Here is a 23386-nt window from a genome sequence, read left to right as displayed (position 1 = left end):
GTAATGTTATGACTGTCCTCAGGACTGATCTAGATCGATGGATATGTATTGATGAGAGTCCTGGGGAGGGCATTACTAGGGAAAATATTAGCCGCTTCCTGCCGTGGCCACCTCGACGAGGTAGGGAGCTGCTGGTTACCAAGGATAGTGTCATTGAGGCGCAGGCGAAAGGGGTCCTTGGAGGGCGTGATGGCGTAGTGTGAGATAAAATCTAATCTTTTCTATAACAGCATCGAAACACTTTGAACGGACACCCAACAACTCCCGTCGTTCATCATGGTTGCCCGTCGATTTGGGGGCTAGGTCTCAGCACATCACAGGGGTCCCCTGCCAAAGCCCACTGAGCTTACGAACACTTTAGTTCTTAAGAAATGCAACTCATGGATGAGCATTGCGTCCAAATGTTCAATCAAATAACAGATTAGCTTCTCTATGCTTTCAATAGGTTACACATTTTCCTTCACGTATCTTATCATATAGAGATACAGGAGATTGGTTTTGTCTGGCACTTATGGTCCAACCTCCGTCGACCTGGTATATCCCATAACTAATCTTGTCATGATCAGTGTCATGACGCCTTCATTAACTCGACCCGAGTCTCATGGAAAAAATGCCAGTGGTATGTCCACTTGAAATTCGACGACCCAAGAATCTTCAAACTCAAGATTGGTCAAACCACCCCATCACCGTCTATTTGGCAAAGTGAAGGTCATATCCTAGCCACTTCCTTCGGAGAATGGCATCGACGGAGAGACCAGGGTAACCATAGGTGAGAGGCAGGAAGAAGTACCAGCCAGCAATGATCAGAGACAGAATAGCACCACAGGCAATCCAAGCACCGAGCATGCTCTGGCCGGCGAAGCGCTCACGAGCGGTGACGTGATGCCTGGGGCTAACAGGTCCCTTCTTGTCCTTGATAGTGACCTCCTCAGGAGCTTCAGAGTTGAAGATGAACTCAAGAAGAGCGCCAGCAACAAGACAAGAAGCAAGATGAGCTGGAAGGTAATGATGCAAGAAAAGTTGTCGTCCCATGAGGAAGAACGGGAAGTAATGAGTAGCCCAAGCAAGGAAGAAGAAACCGGTAGAGTTATACAGGCGCGATCGAGTTCCTAAAATTTCGTTACTAAATCAATTCTTAAGATGTATTTCGACAAGACTTACGGCGGTCGAGAGCATCAACACCACGGCGCAGAGACACCTGATCAGCGAGAAGAATACCGGCATAAACAGCGAGAAGGCTGCTAGCGAGCCACCAGCCAATCGGGTTGCCCAAGAAGTAGATCTGTTGGCGCGTCTCGCTCTGAGTCCAGAAGCTCACACCACGGAGCAGGAAAGGCCACTGATAAGGGTGGCTAGCATAAGGGTGGCTGCTGGTAAGCTTGCTGTTATGGTAGAACATGGCGCGCTGGAGCTCGAACCACTTCTGGAGGAAGGGCAGAGACTTGACCTTGCGCTCAGGCTTCTGACGACGAGGGTGGTCAGCAGGCAGAGAGGGAATGTCCTCAGCGATCCAAACGTTGGAGCTGGGCGCAATCTGCTTGTTTCCGTTGATCTCCTGCTGCTTGTAACCCCACTCAGGGAGAGGCTTAGTATGAGTCCACATGGCAACCTTGCTTGGGTTGTGAATGAGCTTGAAGTGGCCAGCGACAGTCTTGAAGTTCTGGTTCTTCTTGCCGTGCTCGATTCGGACCTCGAAAAGAGTGTCCTTCTCACGCTTGCCGAAAGCCTCCTCGGGAGTAACAGCAGTGAATTCCTGGTTGGTGGGGTAGTAAGGAGAAGCGACATCGTGGGAGAGTAAAATCTTGTCGGTTCCAACGTGGCGAAGGCGAACCAGTTCGTGGTTCTTGACAATGCGGCCAATCTGCTTATCGTTATTGGCGGGCAGAATCTCCCAGTAGTTGTTGGTGTCGTTGTAAGGGTAACCAGTGATCTGCTGGCCCTGGGACGAAACACGGCCATCATCGTATCGGAGAGGGTAACGGTCCTCATGACTGTGAAGGTATGTCTTGGTCTCCTTGTGTCGAATTGTGATCTGGTCATAGTACTGAATGTCGATCGAATTGGCCAGCATAACGTTGTCGCTCAGGGTCTCCTGGAATTCAGGAGTCATGAAATCATCACCAGGACCGGATCGGTAGAGAACGGCAAAGTGAACCTGGAACCAGAAGAGGTAGAACAAGAAAGGCATGATGATCAGACCAAAAGCCCGAGCGGCAAAGTGCTTGGTAAATTCCTGCAGGCTGATGGCACCACCAGGTCGGTTAATGTTAAGGAGGTCCCAGAGGTCAATAACAACGGCAGAGCCAATGGTAACGAAGGCAAATACACCAACGTACTTGACCGAGATATCGCAAGACAGAGCAAATCCGGTAAGGATGAGCCACTTCCACCACTTTCGGGAGAAAGGCTCATGTCGGAGCTTGTACCACTTGATGTAGAAGAGGAGACTGCAGGCCATGGCGAGGACCAAAGTAGCATCTAGGAGGATGAGTCGGGTCTGGCCGATGTGGGCATTGTCGAGGAGGACAAGACCAGCGGCGAGGATGCAAGCGGGAAGGCTGTAGCCAGATTCCCACATGATGAGATATGTGACCGAGACAGTCAAAGCACCTAGAGTAGCGGGGAGAGCTCGGTACGCGACATAAGGAACTTTATTCGCAATGTAGGAGTCGCCGATGTTCTCGAAGTGGAAGTTACCATCGTAGCCAACGAGCCAGCCGACAAAGGCGAAGAGAAGCTTGCCGAAGGGAGGGTGGACATCGAAAAAGTAGGTTCGCTCGAGGTAGTATGAGGCGAACTATCAAGCAGCGGTTAGCTATAGCATCGAATACTAGTGAATCCAGTCGTGCTTACCTTTCCAAAGTGCACCTCGTCAAAGACAACCTCGTTCGGATGGCTGATACCCCAGAATCGAGTAACGAAGGACAAGATAGTGATGAGGAAAAGGCCAATCTTGTACTCAGTCTCGCTCTGGGCAGCGGCTCGCTGAGCGCCAGCCTTGGCAAGCTTGTCAAGCTCGATATTAGGATCGAAAGAGTCTTCTTCGAAGGGCTTCTTTGATGGCGCGCCCCTCTGTCGCAGGCTGCCCTGCGGCGTGGAGCTTCGAGCCATGATTGAAGGTGGCCGTAAGCTACAGATGCGACAATCAGTTAAAGACCTTATAGACGTATATATAAGAAAATAAAATGACATGAAATATGCAGAGAAACAACCACGTCTCACAAACGATTCAGAGGAACCGTAGGTCTCAGGCTTACCTCAGGGGTTAGATAGTAGTGCCCTGGTTACACCAAGTGATTTGTAGAAGAGAAGAAGAAATAGGTGAACAAAGGAACGATAGAAGAGCAAGTAGAGGTAGCTGCCAGAAGCAATTACCACCTCAATCGAGAAGTTTCACAAAATAAAAAGAAAGGAAAGAAAAAGGGGCGATTGATTAAAAAGAGAAACCTCCCTGTGGTTGAAGTTATGGGATCAAGTTGATGCTTCTGGCGTCGAGGACAACCTGGCCAGCTTGCCTTTTTTTACCCCTGTCACTGGAGGAGTCTGGGCTAGATGGGATGGACGCAGGGGTAAGACCCCACTTGTGTTAGCTCTCAGCCACTTGACAGCTGAAGCTGCTAACAGTTGGATGTTCTCAAGGGGAGTGAATAAGGAGCTACGGGAACCAATTGGGTCCCGGCGTGTTTTAGCTTCAGTGGGAATTCACTGTCTCTGACTTCGGCCAAGCTTTGCTGATGATGCCGGTTTTGGAGATGCTCAACAACAGGGCTGAAAGCATACGGTGGTCGATTGGATTGTGATTACTGCTTGACCGCCAATCCCGACTTTCAATTGAACACAAATGCTTCGAACATCGTGGATTTTTCACAAGTGGAGTACAAACTCTCTCGTAGACTGTTTGATTGCCGTCGTCGTTTGTCACGTTGACACTTGAGTTGGTGGCAAAGCACAAAGAGACCAGTGAAGCTGCACTTGCAACAGACAACTAACTATCCTTCTTCTGGTGTTGAATAGAACATCAATAGAGACCCCTTTTGTTCAAACCTGTACTATAAGTCTGTTTGTCAAAGCATTTCCATCGAGCTCCTGAACAAACACTGCGATATATGCAACACGTCCAACATCCAGACGCCGTGGCTTCATGTCAATAACCAAACAACAAAGATGAGACAGCACCACGCCGTCCTCTGACTTTACCTCTTGAATTACATACCGCAATAGCTATAATAATAATAGAGCTCCCAAGAGAAAACTCATGTTCAGAGCTCTTCCAAACGCTCCTCGGCCGCCGTCTCCGGAGGGCGCAATGCGGGGCGGCCCGGAGAGGTCGCCAGACCTACCACAAGTTAGCCGATCAACGGAGCTCAGCAGCAGTAAATTAACTGATTTTATGTACCTGTAGCAATTGACCAGATACAACCAAGTCCAATCCATTCTCTCAAGGTGCTTTCCATTGGCTAGCTTCGGTTTACCCCTCCGAGTACTCACCGAACCTCCGGAGCTCTCGTTCAAAACACGGCAACCAAAGCTTACTTGAACCCCTTGGAAACTAACTCAACACAACCTCAGCTCTGAGACTCCAATTTGATCATTCTCCTTACTCTAGGTACGTCGATAATCACAATTGTCAGTCTTTTCCTGCCATGTCATTTTCTCCCATTGCGCGCAGAGCTTCACGCTTTATCACCTCTTCCATCCGGACAATTCCCCGCCAGCATATCGTAGCGTCAGCCAAGTTCACACGTTCAACCAGACACCAATCGACAATGTCTTCCGACCAGCAGATCGTTTTCACCAAGGACGCCCCTGCGGGTAAGTTGTATGGATTCAATTTCTGGTAAACCTTTACTGACAGTATCGAAGCCCTTGGCCCTTACGTATGTTAAGCTACCCCTCACTGACAAAACCAACACTCATGATATTTCAAACCAGTCTCAAGCCATCAAGACCCCCAACATGATCTACTGCTCTGGCCAGATTCCTCTTACGCCCGAGGGTGAGATGGTCCAAGGTATCACCGAGCAGACCCGCCAGGCCTGCAAGAATGTCCAGGCTGTTGTTGAGGCGGCAGGCTCGTCTATTTCCAAGGTGGTCAAGACTACAGTCTTCATCTCTGACATGTCCTACTTCGCTGTCAGTGCCTCAGCAAGGCCAATCTTCCATTCAGTTACTGACAACTTCTAGGAAATCAACACCGAGTATGAGAAGTGGTTTTCGCACAAGCCTGCCCGCAGCTGTGTGGCTGTCAAGACTCTTCCCAAGAACGTTGATGTGGAGATTGAGGTCATTGCTCTTCCATAGAGGCAAAATCTAAGCAAAGCCAAGGCCCGCGACAAAATAGAACTTGATGAAAACAATTCTGCATTACTTCGGAATCCGTGAGAATTGTGAGTCTTTGGGGATAAAGTGGTCCTATTGCCACAAAACCATCAAACCAGTCTCCGTGTGGGGACGGTGCTGCCGAATTTTGACGGATATTAAAGCGAAGAAAGTTTATTGCTAGCCACTTGACTTGCATCAGAGATACGTACCATGAGAAATGATCATTATAGGTGGCTTGGTATTACTGAGGTTGGAAGTTCTGGAGCAAACAGACGGTGTGTCTTATGAGGCCTCGTAAATGCCTGAGTTGTTGGATAAGTAGTAAGTTAGGATCTACCTAATGGGGGGTAAGGATCGAGAAGTACATCAAGACTTTACAAAGAGACTTTCTTCTGAGTACACACGATACATAAAGTACTGCAAACGCCCGATATAAATCAAAGCCAGTGGTGTCTGTGGGAGGTATGAAGTTTGTAGACCAATGGCAAGTTACCATGTAATCTGCCCGCTTTCTAGCAGCAGTATATATTGTTTATTCAAGCTATCTAAGTGCTCCATACCACAACTCTGCCATCGACGCCGCTTGCTACAATCTGTGTCAGTTTACGCAACTTATAGGTACGACTTTGTACTTACTGCTGAACTTGGTGACGCGGTCACCAGAGGTTTCGAAAGGCCTGACGGTGCTGATGGTATTTTGGTGGATAGTCTTAAGTTGAGTATCATCCTTAGCCTTGCCCTTGAGATCCATTTGTCTGAACATGTTCAAAGCAGATTCCTCACGGTGCTCGCCCAGACCAGGACGGCCCTTCTGCTCAATAGCACCAGCTAGCTGCCAGCCTGCCTCACCACCTTGGAAGCGGAAAGCCTCGCAGTCGTAACCGGCAGCAATAATCTCATCTTCGCTGGTCCAGATCAGACTCTTGAAAGGAAGCTGCTGAGTGGAGACGGTGACAACTGCACGAGGAGGCTGCTCAGGGCCGGACGGGTAGACGACAGTGATGCTACTATCATGCGCCGCGAATGCAAGACTGTCTCCGCTTGGAGAAAAAGAGACAGAGTGCACCCATCCAGCCGAGTTGTTCAAGAACTCCCCACAAACGGTGTTGAAAGGGAGTCGCTCGCCCCAGACTCCAGGAGGAGGACGGGAGTCCATACCCTTGATGAAGGCGGAGAAGACTCTGGCGTGAGCATCAGTGGATCCAGCAGCCAGGAGAACAGAGTTGGGGTGCCAAGCAACGCTGGTAATGGTGCTGCGGATGGGCTTCTTCAGGTGCTTAGACACCCACCAGTCGTTCTCCTCTTCGAAGTAGCAGACGGCAATGACGCGATCGCCGGATCCCACGGCGAACTTGTTCTCAGAGGGAGACCATCGGACAAAGGTAGCAGCCCGGCTGATTCGAAGAAGGACCAAAGTAGGCTTATAACCAGTCGGGGATGGCTCCCAGACCAGAGCGTTACGATCTGGTTATCATGTAAGGTACTGAACGAGACACTACATAGGGGTAACTCCACGGAGACTAACCTTGAGAGCAAGTAACGATACGTCCACTGTTGGGAGCAATATCGACACTAGTGACCGTCTTGTCATGGCCCTTGAGCTCGTCTTTTAGCTTAAAGGCATTGCCAACCTTGCCATAGAGCTCGACAGCAGTGTCTCGAGCGACAGCGAGGACGGAGTGATCGGCCGAGAAGGAGTGATCGGCGATGGGGTGGTGGAAGAGGTGGTGGACTTCGGGGGCGGCCATACTGATGTTATTCACGATAGGAGTAGCTCTCTACTATCGCTTTGAAGCTGATTGAGAGTATAGGAGTAAGAAAGGCCGTGTTGAATTGGGTGCTGACGATCTATGTCTAGGCTCCAAGTTGGCGGTGGGGGTGGGGGGTTACGTAGTGCTGAAGCTCCAGCCAGTGGATGGTAGGGTAGGCAAGCTTGGGCCACAGCGGCTGTGCTTGTCTTGTAGTGCGAGGCTGGCAATTCTAGGCTCGGCGAAAAATCTCCAATCCATCAACACCGCCGAATATCGATATCTTGGAATCCAATTGCGCCCATTATCAATACCACAGTCTTGGTATAAGCAGCACCGGAAAAGTGCCGAACTTTCGATTGCGACACATCGATTATCAACATAGAACCACCGACGTCTGTTCAACTACCACAATGGCCGCTGTAACAACCGCGCCTCGTGGTCTTCAACCAAACGCATCTTTACCAGCCAAGGTTCAACCTATTCCTCCTAATCAAACGTGAGTCTTTTACTGCCCTGCGCTGCCCTGCACCATCTCAAGTCGTTCTGACTCCTCAGTCTCTACGTAACGAATCTCCCATCCTCGAAAATCCAGAAAGCCGACCTGCGAACCGCCCTCTACCTTCTCTTCTCCACATACGGACCTGTCCTCGACGTTGTCGCTCTTAAGACAATGAAGATGCGCGGTCAGGCCCATATCGTATTTCGGGATGTTCAGTCTGCTACACAAGCTATGAGATCTCTAGAGGGACAAGCATTCCTCGGTCGCGACTTGGTCAGTGGAGCCTTTCCGTGGTGGTGGAATCAGTCTAACTCGTTCGCTAGAAAATACAATATGCGAAGTCCAAGTCCAACTTTGTGGCTAAACTCGACGGCACTTTCAAGATCCCTAATGTCGCAGGTGCCACCAACGTCGAGCAGACTGAACTGCAACAGAGCATCTTCAACGCTCCCCCTCCCGGTTCAGCGCCGGCACCGACGCCCGGCTCTGGTCTTCCTGCGAAGCCTGCTGCGAATGCGGACCACGTTATGGAAGACGCCGATACACCAGGTGGCCGAGGACAGAAGCGAACCCGTGACGATGAGGATAGTGATTCGGATGTTGCCATGGAGGAGGACAGTGATGATGATTGATGAGCAAGAATGAACCCATGAAGGTCGGCGACATTTCTGAGAGACGCAATCGATACGCTACTACATTGCCATTTCTTTAGGGACCCATAGCCCTACGCAACCTCCTACAAGTCCGAGCCATATCATGAGATAGTTCGTCCTGTCGCACTCGAATTTGGAAATTGCGTCTCCCAGCAAGCAGGGGTGGACAAAGAAGGATGGGACGCCCGTGATAGGGTGGTGCTGTGAGCAAGATGTTAGTTAGGCCGACCAATCTTGACGATACCCAGAATCTTGAAATTGACTTGTGCAAACAGCTCTCCCCAGAAAACGTACATCGGCCGAAATACCGCCTACATTGCCCAGTGCCCGAAGCCCGGCCTTGTACTCGTCTGGTACAAGGCGGCGAAAGACAGTGTCAATGTTGAATGCTGGCTCATCGGCAGGTAGGTTGCGTAGATTGAACCATAGACATGGCACACGATACGTGGGGTGAAGGTGAATTTCATACTCCACCATGGCAACTTCTGGGCGAGTTCGTTGTCTGATTAGAGCGGCCTGTCATAATCTTTAAGACGAATTTCAACATTTGGAAGATATTATATTGAAGATAAGTTACCTCGTCTGCTTCTTCAGCATCTAACATGTCCTTATCCCCACCTATTGGTACATGCGTTTTGTTGTCTGAGAAGGAGAATCCATCCAAATCTAGTGAAAGATCTCCATGATCCAGATCAAACTCGAGAGGCCGCCTTATTTGGATATATGTTGTGAAACCCCCACCATAGGCGAAGTCTGTGCAAAGAGCATTGCAGAGCCTCAGCTTCCACCGTGCTCGTTGGGGGCCCAAAGACGCTTGGCAGTATTGTCTGTCAAGGTGATGGCATGCTTCTGAGAACTCTTCCGCGGTAAGAGAAGGGAAGTTTTCAATAGCCATTCCGACTGGATTATTGTGGTCGAGGTCTGGAGAGTTTTGATATCAGAGGTGAAGTTTGTGATTGAGTTGGGTATCACTTCCACGTGCCGTTATTTTAGGTGCGAAGGGTCCACGTACCTAAGCTGGTGGTAATTTTAGTGCTTAGATCTAGCACAGCATGATTGTTTGACAGGACTATATTTGGTTGGATGTAACATTCATGTAAGCTTTGATTTGTGAAGGTACCTATTTATTTGTTTCTAGGGACTACCGACGGTACCGGTAAGAAGTCAAAAGGTTAGAGTTGTACTTGATGTCACATAAAAAAAAGGAAACACTTTCACATCATCAACCACGATTACTTTGCTCTCCCACTGCAACTCATAAATAACATAAGATTCGACTGATGGCAGCTCATGCGATGACATCATTAGTCAAGTCTGCTTCTGCCATTACAATGACTTCAAATAAGTCATACAATAGGTAGTGATTCAAGTTGTAACGATTTGGTTTCGCAATATAAAAGGGAAACGGAATTGCTAGGTCCGAGTGCTCGGGCCAGGGCGCTAAACTTGACCGAGAGTTGGTGTCACAATCGCAAACGACACCTTTTGTATAACCCTGGTCGCGTGCCGTAAAGTAAAAGCTACCCCAAGCTCCTGATTTCGGTTCTGTCTGTATTTCTGTCCTTTATTGGCTCTGGTTGTTTCGTCTCAAGCTTGAGACTTTTCTTGCCACGTTCTTCGTCAACTGCTTCCTTGCTTGCGACCTGTACATACTAGTTCTTGTCCTATCTTGCACTGTGAATTCTAGCGTCTTTTCGAGTCATTTGCCCTCACTCTACTGGCTAGTCCCACCTAGAAATGAAAACACCAAGTCAATGATTCGAGATCCGTTCAACATCCACCGAACCACAAGCACCTTTGGACGCCCGCAATCTCGAAACACCCCTGCGCCGTCGCAGGCCGAGGCCGATGAAGTAGCTATGGCCTTCTCTATGCCCCGAACCGTTCCGTCCTTTGATAGTCGTCAACGAGAGCTTGAGGATCGATTCTGGGGTTCTGGCCAGAGATCCAACAAGTCGGATCGACTCCCAATGTACAAAGACAAACCTTATGCGTCGCCTTACGACGATGACTACAGACCCTTTTGGAAGCGCAAGAAGTGGATGGCTATTATTGCCTTCGTTGTTTTGACATTAATATATTGGACTGGATCCTCGAAGAAACCCTCGCCGAAGCGAACTGTAACAACCGATTGGAGCTACACAGGCTTGTCCAAGGATGATAGAAAGGCGAACTGGGATCACAGGAGAGATCGTGTGGTCGAGGCATTCGAGCTGAGCTGGGATGCCTACAAGCGATATGCCTGGGGTACGTTCGGCCGAATATCTGGACGGGCGATTCAAATTGGCTGACCGAAGAACTCGACAGGATTCGATGAATACCACCCAATTAGCAAGACAGGTGAAAATATGGCACCAAAGGGACTCGGCTGGATCATAATCGACTCTTTGGATACTATGATTCTCATGAACCTTACATCTCGTGTCCAAGACGCTCGTCATTGGATCTCGGACTCCTTGACATGGGATCAGGATCAGGATGTCAACACCTTTGAGACGACAATTCGAATGCTGGGTGGGCTTCTAAGTGCACACTACTTATCCACCGAGTTTCCGGGGCTTGCGCCACTGGCCGAGGATGACGAGGGGGCAGCCGGCGAAGATTTGTATCTTGAGAAAGCTAAAGACCTGGCTGATCGTCTCATGAGCGCATTTGATTCCCCATCTGGCATCCCATATGCGAGTGTCAACCTTGCTAAGTTCGAGGGCATCCCCTCACACGCAGACATGGGAGCGTCGTCGACGGCTGAGGCCACAACTCTCCAGCTTGAATTTAAGTACCTCGCAAAGCTCACAGGAGAAAAAGACTTTTGGGACCGTGTGGAAAATGTCATGAAACTTGTCGACAATCAGGGAGCTCAAGATGGCTTGGTCCCCATCTTTATCTATGCAACCTCGGGCGAGTTCAGGGGTGAAAACATTCGTCTGGGAAGCCGCGGCGACTCATACTATGAGTATCTTATCAAGCAATATCTTCAGACGAATAAGCAGGAGCCTATTTATCAAGATATGTGGTACGAGGCGCTTCAAGGCGTTCGCAAACACCTCGTCACATATACTTCGAACTCGAAGTTCACCATCATCGGAGAGCGACCGAATGGATTAGAGATGCCACTTAGCCCGAAGATGGACCACCTTGTGTGCTTCATGCCCGGTACAATAGCTTTAGCGGCCACAGAAGGCCTTACTGAGGCTCAGGCGCGCAAACTGCCGACGTGGTCGAAGAAGAACGAGGAGGATATGCAGCTGGCGCGAGAAGTCATGGAGACATGCTGGGGAATGTACAAGTACATGGCAACAGGGCTATCGGCCGAAATCACCTACTTTGAGATTGACAACCCGCCAACGGCTTACGGTAATCCTCGAAATGGTCCAGTTAATTTCGACACAAGTCCGGACGCGGAGTGGCGCAAGGACTTTACTGTCAAGTCTGGCGATGTTCACAATCTCCAGCGACCCGAGACGGTCGAGAGTCTGTTCTACATGTGGAGGATCACCAACGACAACCGATACCGCGAATGGGGTTGGGAGATGTTCAAGTCTTTCATGAACCACACAGCTGTGAGAAATGGAGGAGGCTTTACGAGTCTGCGCAATGCCAATGTTGTCCCGCCTAAAGTGCGGGACAACATGGAGAGCTTCTGGCTGGTAAGTGGTAAAGATGTGAGCGAGCAGCCGGTCAAGATGCTAACATAGCCACACAGGCTGAAACACTCAAATACTTTTACCTCCTGTTCTCGCCTCCTGATCTCCTACCTCTGGACAAAGTCGTTATCAACACCGAAGGACACCCACTGCCTCGCTTTGACATGGGACAGTTATTCTCTACAGGATGGAAGAGAAAGCCAAGAGACGCCAATGGTAAGATCATCGCTACGGCCGTCAAGGTTGAGAGTAAAGAGAAGGAGGCCGTTATGCAGGACGCCAAGAAGGTGAATTAGAGCAGCTGATACCGTGGGTGCGGTGATTGGATGCTGTGAATAAGCTTAAGTGATGCAGGGTGGCGAAGTTGCGTTGAGCGTATGTAGCATTTATTTGATATATCATACTGTTTGAGCATGAATAGAAGCCTGAAGCCTTGGTACTGAATTTCTTGTCTCAAATGTCCCTTCTGGTCAAGACAGATACTCTTTTCGTGGCTTTGCAGCTGCCTTTCTGGTCCAAGCTTCAAGGAAGGCAGGGTTGTGACGATCTCGAAAAATATGGTTCGATGGATTACGGGCTTGTGCTTGTCTATTTGACGAGCAAGAACAAGGAGACAGATAGGAAAGGATCCGCTTCCCCGTGTTTTTGTTCTTGGCATGTGATTGTGTTTGCGATAGGCCCTGGATTATCGTATCTATGAATCGGGACTCGTGAGGGCTAGAACGTGAGGTAGAACAAGGGGATTTCCTTTTGTCGGGACCGAGAAGAGGGGAGACGCAGTTAGCCGATGGATGGAAGGGTCCTCGTATCAGGGCTGAATTGAAATGGAAGAGGGAGGGACGGGAGTGTGATAGTCAAACTTAGTGATGAATGCACCTGCTGGAGATGGTTTAGGTGGGTTGCTTGGGAAGACAGGGGTTGCTGCTGTTGGTTTTGAAGGATTACCTTACCTTAGCTTGTGATTTATTTTCGATATTGCATTGGGCCATGGTGTATGTATACTGACCAAAATCTGGTGTTTTGTCTCTCGGAGATCTAAGATAGAATCCACCATTTTCGATACCGAGTAGTGAATCCACATCTTCAATTCTTTACGTATTCTTTCAAGACTGATCGGATGCACAGACAGACAGAACCCGGCAGCATGGTCCAGGCGGTAACTTCAGCGTGCGGGGGGGGTCCAGCCAAAAGGCGTTACAGCGTTACAACGACTCACTCTAGACGTTCTAAAGCTCCCCACCTCCACTGCAATAGCGTCACCTCGGTCCCTCTCCACCAATGCCCGTGGTTATTCCTCAACGCTCGGGGCGTTTGACAGCTCGATCTCAGTGGCGTCTTAGTTGACTTCGGATTAGCATTTGCTGTAAGTGGTCAGAAGATGATTTGATCTGATACCAAGGATCCCTTTGCCCATTGGGGGTCGTTCAACGCCAAGCAACTGTCACCGACTGTATTACTCCCTCTGAGTCTAGAATGATAAGCCCACCTCCAGCCCCTTCTCACACGACCTTGACGTTATCTACTACCTTGTTTCTCTTTCTGTTGCTTTGATTAGTTGATTATTGCGCACATGCAGTCCATTAAACTTGACTGCCCCCATCTTCAGCTCTAAACTTAAACATCGCATGTCGACTTATATATTAACACATATCCACTCTTCGCGACAGCTACATCACTGCTCTTTCTAACTCCACTACCTTCTTGGTGGCGATATGCCGACCGTCTCACTACGACTATCGAGACGATCAAGATATCAGCAAACCAATACATTGCATCAAATACAACCACCTTTTCTCACACCTTGAGTCGTTCGCTAAAGCACTGTGACCCTGACGAACCCCACGAACCAGCGTCCTCCGCCGACAAACCGCTTACTCACAACATATACCTCCCACTCACCTCCCACATCCGCATACGCCTACGCTTACAACTCCGACAACAATCCCCAGCGGAGGGCCAGCTCCAGTCATCCCACCGTTCGGGATCGACCAAGCGTGAGCTCGGCCCGCGCCCAGCGCGCAGGCTCAAGCGCAAGAATGGCGCCTCACGATGTCGAGCGCGGGAGCATTAGCAAGATGAAGGAGGAGTCGCTCGCCCCCGGGAGTTCTTTTAGTATGCGCGAGCCCGAGTACGGTGATATTTCCCCGCCTTCGTACTGGGACCGGTTTGTCGATGGGTTTAGGCGTGATCAGAGATCGAGTTTGTTTACGAATGATCCGTTGGGGCAGCACGAGGGATCCGGGAGGGTGCATGATGGAGCGCATTACTACGATATCCAGAGTGCGATGTTGGAGACGGCGAATTCGGGCCTTGCGAGAGAGTTGAAAGGAAGACATTTGCAAATGATTGCAATTGGAGGCTCCATCGGTGAGTTTATTCATGGTGGTTACAGCATGCCTTGATGGCGAAAACTAAGACATAGACATAGGTACTGGGCTTTTTGTCGCATCGGGAAGAGCTTTGGCAGATGGAGGTCCAGCATCGATTTTGCTGGCTTTTACAATCGTGGGTGCCATGCTCTTTTGTACATGTCAAGCGCTGGGTGAGCTTGCAGTCATTTTCCCAATTGCTGGATCGTTCTCATCATGGGCGACTCGGTTCATCGATCCGTCTTGGGGATTCGCAATGGGGTGGAAGTGAGTGTTGCTCTTTTGCTGCTGGCCTGGCCTTATATGCTGACTTACACAGCTACGCGATGCAATGGCTCATCGTGTTACCGCTCGAGATCATCGCCGCATCCCTAACCCTCTCTTACTGGGACGAGAGTCTCACGCGCGCCATTTTCGTCTCTGTATTCCTAGTCGTCATCATAGTCATCAATATGTTTGGCGTCAAAGGCTACGGTGAAGCCGAATTCATCTTTTCCATTATCAAGGTCATTGCTGTTATAGGCTTCATGTGAGTGCTTTCAACTACATGTCCTCAAGCGTTGCAGAATTAACATTCCACTCAGCCTTCTCGGCATCGTTCTCAACTGTGGCGGAACGCCAGATAGCGGGTACATTGGCGGCCGCTATTGGCAAAACCCTGGTGCTTTTAACAACGGCTTTAAAGGAATGTGCAATGTGTTTGTTACAGCTGCTTTCTCCTTTGCTGGCACTGAGCTTATTGGCCTTGCTGCCGCCGAAACAGCTAATCCGCGAAAATCGCTGCCAACGGCTTTGAAGCAGGTGTTTTGGAGGATCACGCTTTTCTATATCGTTGCTTTGACCTTAGTAGGACTGCTTGTTCCACACAATGACCCTCGACTCGTGGGCGGTAACAGCGATGCGGATGCATCAGCCTCACCATTTGTCATAGCCATTGAAGAAGCCGGCATTCAGGTCCTACCGTCTGTCATGAACGCGGTCATCCTTACTGCCGTCCTGTCCGTCGGTAACTCTGCCGTCTTCGGTTCCTCGCGTACCCTTGCCGCTCTTGCAAACCTTCGGCAGGCCCCCAAGATCGTCGGTTACGTCGACCGCAAAGGCCGCCCACTCGTCGCTATTGCGATCGCAAGCGCGTTCGGCCTCATCGCTTTCCTCGCAGATCTGCCCGAACAAGGAGCTGTCCTTGACTGGCTCATGGCCATCTCAGGCTTATCAACCATCTTTACATGGGGCTCTATTTGCGTGTGTCATATCCGTTTCCGCCGTGCGTGGGCTGCCCGAGGCCGCTCTGTCTCCGAGTTACCCTTCCAATCCCAGGTTGGCGTTGTGGGTTCTTGGGTTGGTATCACACTGAACGTTCTTGTCATCATCGCGCAATTCTGGGTCGGCGCTTTTCCCATCGGCTGGCAAGAATTAACAAGCGCCCAGGTCGCGCAGAATTTCTTCCATAAATGGGTTGGCGCACCCTGCGTTTTGGCTTTTTATATATTCCACAAGCTTTATTTCCGAACTACGTTTGTGAGAATACGAGATATGGACGTCGACACTGGACGTCGGGACTTTAACGTCCCTATCCTTGTCGCTCAAGAACGAGAGGAACGAGAAGGTTGGCCCCGATGGAAGAGATATTATAAGTTCATGTGCTGAGCCATGAAAATTATGACGAAATAATAAGAGGCGTTGGATATGTATCTCATTGTGGATTTGGTTGTTACCCAGGTTAGCATGGAGTTGAATTGGATGCGCTCAGAGCGCGGGATTCGTTACTTATGATCACCCACTATACCACCTTTTGTATCTGCACTTGTAATAACGCCATGTTTATGCACATCGTTTCGAGTCAATTCCATACAGCTGCGGAGGTGTGCTGAGCGTCATACAATACCATGCCACGGCATCAATTAATATTAATCACTGAAAGGCACTCTTGTGCCCCTTGTGATGAAGTTTCAGAAAATGTGATAGCAATGGTATCTAATTCGAGTCCCCCCCTATGTTAATACGTCGTCTTGAGAACATGCCCGCATATCAACTAGGCTGATCGTCCGCTTCCTGCCAAATAATTTGTCTTCAGCAGCCTACTACGTAAGCGAGGCCGTAAAATAAGCAAATAAGAAAGAGCAAGATAAAGGCAAAAAAAGATAAAAGACGAAGGAGGACCCGAGGGCTATGATGCTTTTTCAAGCGGGGTTTCCAAGGCGGAAAGTAATGCTGATGAACCCTCATGAATCATAACTCGTGCGTTTGCATGCAGATGTGCACACAACATAACTGAAGACTGTAGCAATATAACAGGACGCACATTGAGATCTATTTAAGTCCGAGTGTTCTCCCTAGCAAAGCACTCTTCTCTAAAAGTCCCAGAAGTCCTTCTTGGAGGATGCGTTCTGCCGTGTGGGAAGAGGCTGCTCGTCCAGTTCACCGTAGAGCCAGTCTCGGTTGGTACCCTTTCGACCACCCATGCCATCGCCTGCAATGTTGATCTTGTGCTTATCTGTGTTCTCTCTGACTTCGTTGGTGGGCGCGGTGCTAGATCCTGGTGTTCGGGTAGGGATCGATTTGGTAGCTGTTGCTTGACCGCCAGATGTCTCGCTCGTCTCATTGTAGAGCCAGTCACGCTCGGTACCCTTCTTACCGCCCATACCATCACCTGCAATGTTGATCTTGTGCTTGTCGGTATTCTCCTTGATTTCACTAGCAGGTGCGGCGTTGGATCCTGGTGTTCTTGTAGGGATCGGTTTGGTGGTCTTTGAGTCACCAGCTGTCTCGCTAGTCTCATTGTAGAGCCAGTCTCGCTCAGTACCCTTCTTGCCGCCCATGCCGTCGCCTGCAATGTGAATCTTGGCACTCTTGGTCAAGGGAACGCCCGAAGCAACAACATTGGGTTGCTTGCGGGTGGGAATCGACTGAGGGACATCTTGAGTCTCTCCATAGAGCCAGTCCCGGTTGGTGCCCTTTCGCCCTCCCATACCATCACCGGCGATGTTGATCTTGTGGCTATCGGTGTTCTCGATTGGTCGGTTTTCCTTCTGAGCGGCAGGAGACCTGTCGTATGTGTCCCAGTTGTGTTGCATCATTTGGACAGCTTTCTGGTGGCCTTCAGGGACACGATCTTGGGGGTGGGCTGGTGACTCGTCACTGATATCGAAGTGGTGGTCAAAATCTTTTCCACGGTCTTTCACGTTGGTGATGTTGCCTAAAGCGCGTTCGTTTTGTCCTACGTCCTCCTTGTCAAACAATTGATTCTTATAAAGCCCTAGGCCCTCGTTATGAGCATAGCCCGGGGGATGGGAACCGGGGCGCGGTTGCTGGGGCACTCTCTCACCGTCGTCAAGTAGCTCGAAGTGTGCGTCGGCATCGCGTCTAGGCTTGGCAGCCGGGTGGCCTGGTGTCTCATCCACAACATCCTTGTCAGTGTCCCAATGGCGAACATCCTGGGTGCGCATAGTTCTGGAGGGCTTCACTTTCTGTGGCGTCACGAAATCCTGGAAAGACCATTGGCTGTCGTGCTTAGACTTTGGTCTTTCATCAAAGGATTGGCCCGGCTGGGGGGGCGTCCTGGGGGTCACTGCCATCGGCAAAGTCGAAATGAGAGAACTTCTTTGGGTTAGGGCGGATATATCGCTTGTTCTTGGGCTGAGGCTGCTCCTCCGGTTGCTCGACATGCTCTTGACCATCGAAAATTCGCGAAGGCTGGAAGTTCTTACCCTGGCCACGCTTCGAAGGCGACATATTTCGACGGCCAGAGCTGGGTGAAGTGGGTTCGTCACCCAAAATCTCGGTGAAAGACCGCTGTCGAGGGCGGCTAGTACCAGCGTAAGGAGATACAACACTGGCGGGCTCCGCTTCAATTTCATCTCGAGGACCAAACAGCCTCAAGGATGCATGGGGGTCGCGGAGGGCATTAGTGGAATTAGTTCGGTTTCGCGCAACGGTCTCGTTGTGGCTGGGGGCGACAGGGGCACCAGTGCCAGCCGTTCTGATGCAAGACTGGATAAATGCGATCTGCTCTCGGCTATCTCTAATGGGCCAGTTGCGGCCAGACTTTCCAATCACTTCAACTTGCTTGAGAAGCGAGCCCTGGTCCCATTGGAGTCGAATCTGAAGAATTTTGCCAGCTTCATCGAAGGTCACAAAGTGAGTCTGTGGGGAGCAGTTAATACATGGTTCGTGTTGGCGCGAGGCAGAAAAGAGCACTCAAAGCAGATAAGCAACGTACAATGGGGAGGTAAACATCACGGGCAGACAAAAAATTGTCATCAAGGCCAGGGAGATAAGGACCGCCTCCAGTTTGAAAGCCGAGACCTGTGTCAACTTCTAAGACAATGACGTTTTGCCCATCAACAATATTGAACACTTCCTCCTTCTTCTTTGCGACCTGCTTCTGAAGCGCATTCAGATGTTTGATGATCTCAGTAGGACCAGAAAAAGTCGTAGTCGTGGTAACGTAGTGCAGTGCAGCCGTATCGGCCAGCAGAGACGAGCTGGGCGCAGCAAGGAACTGCTTGTAAGTGGCCGCCATGTTGATGACGAAGTTGCGACTTATGCAGGGTAAGGAGCGTTGTTGATGTCTCAAGTGAGTTGGCGGCAGAATAAGTAAACACAAAGAGCCGCGGCTTGATGTGACCGAGGCAGAAGAACACGACGGCGAAGACAACGATGATGCAAGAAACAAGTTGCGAAAGCTTTGAGTTGGGGAGAAGGAGAATGAAAATCAAGGGAGGATGGAAAACACGGATTCAAAACAAGTTGGAAGTGAAGGTGGGATTGAGATCTTAGTGGGAGAGTCAGGGGTCCAAAGGGACCTGCCTATTGGTGCTGGGACTAACGGCCCCCTACCTTGGACTTTAGTTCCCCTCATCTCCCTAGCCAAGCATGATGAATCCTAGGATCTTCTTATGATGGCGCAGTCAAGGAGCTAACGTTTCTAATCTTGGTTGGATCTGAGGGGAAAGTTGAAATGAAAGGGATGATAGCCCTGGCCAGAAATGATGCACTTACACGACGCCTGTTTGTTCCTGCCAGCCATAGGCTACCACTCTTCATCCAATTGTATATGCACTAATAACATACCAACGGCAAGGTATGTTTGTTAGAGTAACAGATTAGTACCTAGTCGCAATTCGTTGTTTGCTGATAGAGAAAACTTAAGGATTGAGTTTCGCTGTGGCTTCAGGAACGCTATTGTGAGTAGTCCCTGAAGGTAATTGATAGTCGATTCACCACTACCTAGATAGGTACTCACTCATAGAGGAATTACTTCCACCGGTAGAACTTTAAATCGAGGTTCGCGACATTCAAGCAAATTTGCCAAGTTGGTCTAAATCGCTCCAGCAGAACACATAACTATAGGCTCCCCGTCATCTTTACAGATTTGTCTATGTTTGCTAAGTTTCGTTTGCCTAGATGTCGTGAAGGGCACTAATAACATGGACCCGTTTGCTCTCGAGTCCCACTTGTCGACGGGATGAATATCAAGGTCAGATTGGCTCTTATCACAAATTTCAAGAACTCTCAAGCCAGTGCCACTATATGCAGATGACATCTCTCATTACGGTTCAGTGGCAAGGTATCACTTAGTTGACTTTACATCAATGCATCGATAATGTATGCTTATTATACTTGTACCTGTCTGTGCTTCGACTTGAGTCTACATCTCAAACGGGCATGGCTTTCATGTGAGACTAATGTACCGTACCTGAGAAATACGGAGCCCCAGGCCGAACCAGGGGCCGCATCACCTCGCTACTCCACAGCGTTTCAGCTCTTTTGATACACCTTTTCTATCTAGGAATATCTGAGCATTGTTATCAAAGGCTATGGCTGGTGGTAAACATGGTTCCCTCTAACGGTATAATGTTTATCACAAAATCATCAGTCATGGAATCTATGACGTGAAAGATATGATTTGCATGTGGCACTTACCAATAAATATCGTTATAACTCAGCCCTACGGACGTCACGGATTGGATGCTGTTAAATGTGCACCTTCTTGAGCCTGCACCTATCCATAAATATTTGTATGAGCTCTCATTGTATGTTCTTGAGAGCATCATGGGCTAAGTAGATAAATCTAGAGTCTGGTATACGCTATAATGCCTGATCCTCATGGATTCGTAATGCAATTCAATAAAAGGCACAAAGTAAAGCTTCATGTGTGATGCCGAGAGTTTCGCCTTCACAACAAACATGATTATTCGATCTCTGCGTGTTCGCAATTGCACAATATGCATAAATCACTGGAATTCCGTGTTCGTAAAGTCTCCATTTGAATGCTTGGTTTGTTCTAGTTCAAGATTATTCACTGATCATCGTGCCAAGAATGCGATCTTCCAACAACCATGGTATTTAGACTACCCGAGTTACTGATAACTGCTGATGGCGCCACTTCATGCATTCCAGCACTGTTAAAGTAAAAGAAAAGAAGGAACGAATGATATTGGCTACATAGGCAGGTAATTCCAGGATGGCTATCAGCAAATTGTAATTGTGAATCATTTTCCTACAGCACTTAATCTTTTCCTTATCAGAGTATCAGCGCTTCACCAAAAGACTGACGTGTAAGGAGCAACTAACGTTGTGTGGCGAAGCTCGACGCCACACCAACGGGGCGAAACAGCTGCCGCCTCATTGCTGACGTGCCTCGTAACTTAACTCGTAAGGAGCAAAGTGTCCTACCTGTGGTAAACTCCATCAACACGTCTCAAACACGACTTCAAAACGATACTTCAGAGCCAGCCACTTCTCTGTTGCACGAACCTTATCGAAATTGCGAGATCCTCGCACCTTCCGGCTGTGTTTGCTTCTTCATGATATCTTTACTGCAAGTTCCGCCGCAATGATGAGGTCCTCAGCCTGGGCCGCACTCTCATGGCGCGCCCTCATATTCTCGCTGCTATGGACAGCTGTGGCAGCAAAACAGGACAAGCCGACGGTCGACGCTTCCGTCGCGAAGCATCCTCCTCTTAACCTGAATTACTTTGAGGACAGTGACATCGTTGTCTTTCAAGATATCGAGGAGAGAAACATCTGGAGGTCCGAAGATGCAGGCAAAACATGGGCGCAAGTCCCTGACATCCCTGACCGAAGCGCAACCTTCTTGTACCTTCACCCCTTCGACTCCAATTCTGCTTTTGTTCTCACGAAAGATCGGAAGCACTACAAAACCGAAGACCGTGGCAAAAGCTGGAGTGAATTTAACAGCGGCACAATGCCTAGTGCTTTCCAACCCGATACTCTTGTCTTCCACGCAGGCGACCCAAAGCGCATCATTTTCAACGGCATGAACTGCGATGGAATTTTTTGCGACGAGGAAACAACATATACAATTGATGGTTTCAAGACTGTACAGCAGCTGCGTCCCAGCACATCGGGTTGCTGGTGGGCCAAGGCAAACCGAGAGTTCACAACTGGTGATGCCGAGCTAGACAAGACCAGAATCCTTTGCATCGTTACCGACCCCCTGAGTCTCTTCAAAACAAGCCAGAAGTTATGCGTCTCGGATAACTTCTTTGCCAAGGGCAGTGGTGGAAAATTCGACGAATTCGAGCCAAGTTTGGATGGTCAACGTGATGTAACCGGTGTTGTTAACATTGCAGCTGTCAAGAGTTTTATTCTTCTTGCCTCGTCATCCGCTGGCAGTGATGAGATGACTCTCTTCGTTACCAGTGATGCTCAGTTCTGGCACCGAGCCATGTTCCCTACAGACGACAGCCATGATCATTCCCACAAGATCAACCAAGAAGCTTACACGGTGCTCGAAAGCACCAACTACAGCATTCAAGTCGACGTCATGACTTCTCACCCGTCTACCCCTATGGGTGTCATCTTCACCAGCAACTCGAACGGTACATACTTCACAGAGAACATCCCGTACACCAACCGCAATGTCAAGGGCCACGTCGACTTCGAGAAAATCAGCGGAATCCAAGGTATCTTCCTGGTCAACACCGTCGAAAACGGCAAGGATGTTGATGCAAAGAACGCAAGGAAAGTTGTGGTGACACAAATCACATTTGACGATGGAAGAACCTTTGAGCCAGTCAAAGCTGGACAAGACCGCATTCACCTACATTCAATGACAGACATTGACAATATCGGGCGTATCTTCTCGAGCCCGGCCCCTGGTCTCGTTATGGGCAATGGAAACACGGGCGCCGCGCTCGGCGAGTTCGAGAGTTCCAATCTTTACGTTTCTGACAACGCTGGCGTGTCATGGAAAAAGGCGCTCGAAGGCCCTCACAAATATGAGTTTGGTGACACAGGCGGTATCTTGGTCGCTGTCAGAGATTCTCTCAAGGAGGACGTCGATAAGATTTCCTTCTCCCTGGACTATGGAGAAAACTGGGAGTCCGCCCCGCTCCCTGATGGCCTGAAGGTTAGGCCTGTTATCCTGACAACTACCCAGGACTCGACGAGCCTCAAGTTTCTGCTTGTTGGTGAGAAGGACAGAACTTTTCACATGATTGCCATCAATTTTGAGGGGATGGAGAAGCGCACTTGCGAGAGCAAGGACATGGAGTCATGGTATGCACGTGTTGACGACAAGGGAGCGGCAACTTGCATCATGGGTCACAAGCAGACATACAACCGCCGCAAGAAATCGGCGGATTGCTTTCTCAAGGCCGACTTCCGTGATCCTGAACCCGTCATCGAGAACTGCGAGTGTACCGATGCCGACTTTGAATGCGACTACAACTTTCAGAGGGACCCCGATGACAACAAGGTCTGTAAGAAGGTTGGGCCAGTTCCTATTCCAGAGGGCTCTTGTAAGGGTAAAGATGAGACTTTCAAGGGATCGTCTGGGTGGCGCCTTATTCCAGGAAATACATGTACTCGAAAGAGTGGCGCTCAGAAGGATGACCCAGTTGAACGCAAGTGCTCCGATGGCGGCAGTTCCGGTGGCGGTTCGACACCTGGTACTCCGGCCAGTGGTGAAATTTCGCTCAAGATCAATGAGTTCACGGACATCAAAGGCCAGGACATGCAGAAATTTTACCTCATGGGTGTCGAATCTGAGAGTCCTACCAGCGAAGTTGTTATTGCTCGACCCATTGGTGAGAAGCTACCTGACGGTAGAGTCGAAGTGGAAAACAAGCTATGGATCACAGCTGATCACGGCAAAACTTGGAAGCGCATTCTGAAAAGG

At 49.5% G+C, this 23386-nt stretch overlaps 10 protein-coding genes across 24 annotated transcripts in view; 6 read left to right on the top strand and 4 right to left on the bottom strand.

The window, feature by feature from the left end:
• Window positions 1-28: 28 nt before the first annotated feature.
• On the bottom strand, window positions 29-3539 carry FOXG_00440 (dolichyl-phosphate-mannose-protein mannosyltransferase). 2 transcript variants are annotated; one of them, XM_018376783.1, is made up of 4 exons: window positions 3258-3539; window positions 2854-3130; window positions 1162-2797; window positions 29-1109 (listed from the first exon to the last, which is right to left on the bottom strand). In XM_018376783.1, the coding sequence occupies exons 2-4, from the start codon at window positions 3109-3111 to the stop codon at window positions 691-693; spliced, it is 2313 nt and encodes a 770-aa protein (XP_018232402.1). In that variant the 5' UTR covers window positions 3112-3130; window positions 3258-3539; the 3' UTR covers window positions 29-690. The 2 variants fall into 2 exon arrangements, with proteins under 2 accessions (XP_018232402.1, XP_018232403.1); XM_018376784.1 differs by having other exon boundaries at window positions 102-2797.
• A 229-nt stretch (window positions 3540-3768) lies between these two features.
• FOXG_00439 (TdcF protein) lies at window positions 3769-5920 on the top strand. 6 transcript variants are annotated; one of them, XM_018376780.1, is made up of 6 exons: window positions 4293-4345; window positions 4403-4606; window positions 4754-4812; window positions 4864-4877; window positions 4933-5133; window positions 5185-5920. In XM_018376780.1, the coding sequence occupies exons 3-6, from the start codon at window positions 4767-4769 to the stop codon at window positions 5299-5301; spliced, it is 378 nt and encodes a 125-aa protein (XP_018232399.1). In that variant the 5' UTR covers window positions 4293-4345; window positions 4403-4606; window positions 4754-4766; the 3' UTR covers window positions 5302-5920. The 6 variants fall into 6 exon arrangements, with proteins under 6 accessions (XP_018232400.1, XP_018232398.1, XP_018232396.1 ...); XM_018376779.1 differs by having other exon boundaries at window positions 3935-4606; XM_018376778.1 differs by having other exon boundaries at window positions 4403-4812.
• Window positions 5571-7226, bottom strand: FOXG_00438 (actin like protein 2/3 complex, subunit 1A/1B). Its single transcript, XM_018376776.1, has 3 exons — window positions 6848-7226; window positions 5959-6786; window positions 5571-5908 (listed from the first exon to the last, which is right to left on the bottom strand). Exons 1-3 carry the CDS (start codon window positions 7068-7070, stop codon window positions 5868-5870), a joined length of 1092 nt encoding a protein of 363 aa, XP_018232395.1. The 5' UTR covers window positions 7071-7226; the 3' UTR covers window positions 5571-5867.
• Window positions 7227-7312: 86 nt separating this feature from the next.
• FOXG_00437 (U2 small nuclear ribonucleoprotein B'') lies at window positions 7313-9383 on the top strand. Of its 4 annotated transcripts, XM_018376775.1 has the most exons (4): window positions 7313-7569; window positions 7629-7845; window positions 7896-8439; window positions 8501-9383. In XM_018376775.1, the coding sequence occupies exons 1-3, from the start codon at window positions 7484-7486 to the stop codon at window positions 8202-8204; spliced, it is 612 nt and encodes a 203-aa protein (XP_018232393.1). In that variant the 5' UTR covers window positions 7313-7483; the 3' UTR covers window positions 8205-8439; window positions 8501-9383. The 4 variants fall into 4 exon arrangements, with proteins under 4 accessions (XP_018232393.1, XP_018232392.1, XP_018232390.1 ...); XM_018376774.1 differs by having other exon boundaries at window positions 7896-9383; XM_018376772.1 differs by having other exon boundaries at window positions 7629-8439.
• FOXG_00436 (uncharacterized protein) lies at window positions 7369-9178 on the bottom strand. Its single transcript, XM_018376771.1, has 3 exons — window positions 8803-9178; window positions 8520-8741; window positions 7369-8426 (listed from the first exon to the last, which is right to left on the bottom strand). Exons 1-3 carry the CDS (start codon window positions 9118-9120, stop codon window positions 8265-8267), a joined length of 702 nt encoding a protein of 233 aa, XP_018232394.1. The 5' UTR covers window positions 9121-9178; the 3' UTR covers window positions 7369-8264.
• A 384-nt stretch (window positions 9384-9767) lies between the features above and the next one.
• On the top strand, window positions 9768-12313 carry FOXG_00435 (mannosyl-oligosaccharide alpha-1,2-mannosidase). Of its 2 annotated transcripts, XM_018376769.1 has the most exons (3): window positions 9768-10472; window positions 10533-11872; window positions 11929-12313. In XM_018376769.1, exons 1-3 carry the CDS (start codon window positions 9980-9982, stop codon window positions 12163-12165), a joined length of 2070 nt encoding a protein of 689 aa, XP_018232388.1. In that variant the 5' UTR covers window positions 9768-9979; the 3' UTR covers window positions 12166-12313. The 2 variants fall into 2 exon arrangements, with proteins under 2 accessions (XP_018232388.1, XP_018232389.1); XM_018376770.1 differs by having other exon boundaries at window positions 9768-11872.
• A 1072-nt stretch (window positions 12314-13385) lies between these two features.
• On the top strand, window positions 13386-16153 carry FOXG_00434 (general amino-acid permease GAP1). Its single transcript, XM_018376768.1, has 4 exons — window positions 13386-14236; window positions 14298-14505; window positions 14558-14767; window positions 14823-16153. The coding sequence occupies exons 1-4, from the start codon at window positions 13906-13908 to the stop codon at window positions 15883-15885; spliced, it is 1812 nt and encodes a 603-aa protein (XP_018232387.1). The 5' UTR covers window positions 13386-13905; the 3' UTR covers window positions 15886-16153.
• FOXG_00433 (uncharacterized protein) lies at window positions 14769-18998 on the bottom strand. 5 transcript variants are annotated; one of them, XM_018376767.1, is made up of 4 exons: window positions 18458-18987; window positions 17564-18381; window positions 17042-17455; window positions 16065-16985 (listed from the first exon to the last, which is right to left on the bottom strand). In XM_018376767.1, exons 2-4 carry the CDS (start codon window positions 18093-18095, stop codon window positions 16933-16935), a joined length of 999 nt encoding a protein of 332 aa, XP_018232385.1. In that variant the 5' UTR covers window positions 18096-18381; window positions 18458-18987; the 3' UTR covers window positions 16065-16932. The 5 variants fall into 5 exon arrangements, with proteins under 5 accessions (XP_018232383.1, XP_018232381.1, XP_018232382.1 ...); XM_018376765.1 differs by having other exon boundaries at window positions 14769-17455; window positions 18458-18998; XM_018376764.1 differs by having other exon boundaries at window positions 16063-17494.
• FOXG_17877 (uncharacterized protein) lies at window positions 17084-18681 on the top strand. Its single transcript, XM_018397880.1, has 2 exons — window positions 17084-17443; window positions 17499-18681. The coding sequence occupies exon 2, from the start codon at window positions 18124-18126 to the stop codon at window positions 18565-18567; it is 444 nt and encodes a 147-aa protein (XP_018232386.1). The 5' UTR covers window positions 17084-17443; window positions 17499-18123; the 3' UTR covers window positions 18568-18681.
• A 2078-nt stretch (window positions 18999-21076) lies between the features above and the next one.
• The window catches only part of FOXG_00432 (uncharacterized protein), a gene marked incomplete at its 5' end in the record, with an annotated part of 4885 nt that continues 2575 nt past the window's right edge, over window positions 21077-23386 (top strand). Inside the window, one exon of the mRNA XM_018376762.1 lies at window positions 21077-23312. Within this exon, the coding sequence (XP_018232380.1) occupies window positions 21077-23312 (2236 nt within the window). The remainder of the gene's footprint in view (window positions 23313-23386) is intronic.

This window comes from Fusarium oxysporum, chromosome 1 (assembly GCF_000149955.1).
Source record: "Fusarium oxysporum f. sp. lycopersici 4287 chromosome 1, whole genome shotgun sequence".
NCBI classification, from domain to species: Eukaryota; Fungi; Ascomycota; class Sordariomycetes; order Hypocreales; family Nectriaceae; genus Fusarium; species Fusarium oxysporum.
This window is presented reverse-complemented; position numbering and strand designations above follow the sequence as displayed.

Excerpts from the sequence above, each read along its gene's own strand:
- FOXG_00440 (XM_018376783.1), bottom strand. The coding sequence starts at position 3,111 with ATGGCTCGAAGCTCCACGCCGCAGGGCAGCCTGCGACAGAGGGGCGCG. Across the intron at positions 2,798-2,853 it reads ACGAGGTGCACTTTGGAAAG|TTCGCCTCATACTACCTCGA; the intron begins GTAAGCACGACT and ends GCTGCTTGATAG. Across the intron at positions 1,110-1,161 it reads TGTTGATGCTCTCGACCGCC|GAACTCGATCGCGCCTGTAT; the intron begins GTAAGTCTTGTC and ends ACGAAATTTTAG.
- FOXG_00439 (XM_018376777.1), top strand. The coding sequence starts at position 4,644 with ATGTCATTTTCTCCCATTGCGCGCAGAGCTTCACGCTTTATCACCTCT. Across the intron at positions 5,134-5,184 it reads CTGACATGTCCTACTTCGCT|GAAATCAACACCGAGTATGA; the intron begins GTCAGTGCCTCA and ends GACAACTTCTAG.
- FOXG_00438 (XM_018376776.1), bottom strand. The coding sequence starts at position 7,070 with ATGGCCGCCCCCGAAGTCCACCACCTCTTCCACCACCCCATCGCCGAT. Across the intron at positions 6,787-6,847 it reads TATCGTTACTTGCTCTCAAG|ATCGTAACGCTCTGGTCTGG; the intron begins GTTAGTCTCCGT and ends CATGATAACCAG. Across the intron at positions 5,909-5,958 it reads CCGCGTCACCAAGTTCAGCA|CAAGCGGCGTCGATGGCAGA; the intron begins GTAAGTACAAAG and ends CACAGATTGTAG.
- FOXG_00437 (XM_018376772.1), top strand. The coding sequence starts at position 7,484 with ATGGCCGCTGTAACAACCGCGCCTCGTGGTCTTCAACCAAACGCATCT. Across the intron at positions 7,570-7,628 it reads CCTATTCCTCCTAATCAAAC|TCTCTACGTAACGAATCTCC; the intron begins GTGAGTCTTTTA and ends CTGACTCCTCAG.
- FOXG_00436 (XM_018376771.1), bottom strand. The coding sequence starts at position 9,120 with ATGGCTATTGAAAACTTCCCTTCTCTTACCGCGGAAGAGTTCTCAGAA. Across the intron at positions 8,742-8,802 it reads ATGCTGAAGAAGCAGACGAG|GCCGCTCTAATCAGACAACG; the intron begins GTAACTTATCTT and ends AGATTATGACAG. Across the intron at positions 8,427-8,519 it reads TAGGCGGTATTTCGGCCGAT|CACCACCCTATCACGGGCGT; the intron begins GTACGTTTTCTG and ends TCTTGCTCACAG.
- FOXG_00435 (XM_018376769.1), top strand. The coding sequence starts at position 9,980 with ATGATTCGAGATCCGTTCAACATCCACCGAACCACAAGCACCTTTGGA. Across the intron at positions 10,473-10,532 it reads CTACAAGCGATATGCCTGGG|GATTCGATGAATACCACCCA; the intron begins GTACGTTCGGCC and ends AGAACTCGACAG. Across the intron at positions 11,873-11,928 it reads ACATGGAGAGCTTCTGGCTG|GCTGAAACACTCAAATACTT; the intron begins GTAAGTGGTAAA and ends ATAGCCACACAG.
- FOXG_00434 (XM_018376768.1), top strand. The coding sequence starts at position 13,906 with ATGGCGCCTCACGATGTCGAGCGCGGGAGCATTAGCAAGATGAAGGAG. Across the intron at positions 14,237-14,297 it reads TGCAATTGGAGGCTCCATCG|GTACTGGGCTTTTTGTCGCA; the intron begins GTGAGTTTATTC and ends ACATAGACATAG. Across the intron at positions 14,506-14,557 it reads GGATTCGCAATGGGGTGGAA|CTACGCGATGCAATGGCTCA; the intron begins GTGAGTGTTGCT and ends TGACTTACACAG.
- FOXG_00433 (XM_018376763.1), bottom strand. The coding sequence starts at position 18,095 with ATGAAATTGAAGCGGAGCCCGCCAGTGTTGTATCTCCTTACGCTGGTA.
- FOXG_17877 (XM_018397880.1), top strand. The coding sequence starts at position 18,124 with ATGGGGGTCGCGGAGGGCATTAGTGGAATTAGTTCGGTTTCGCGCAAC.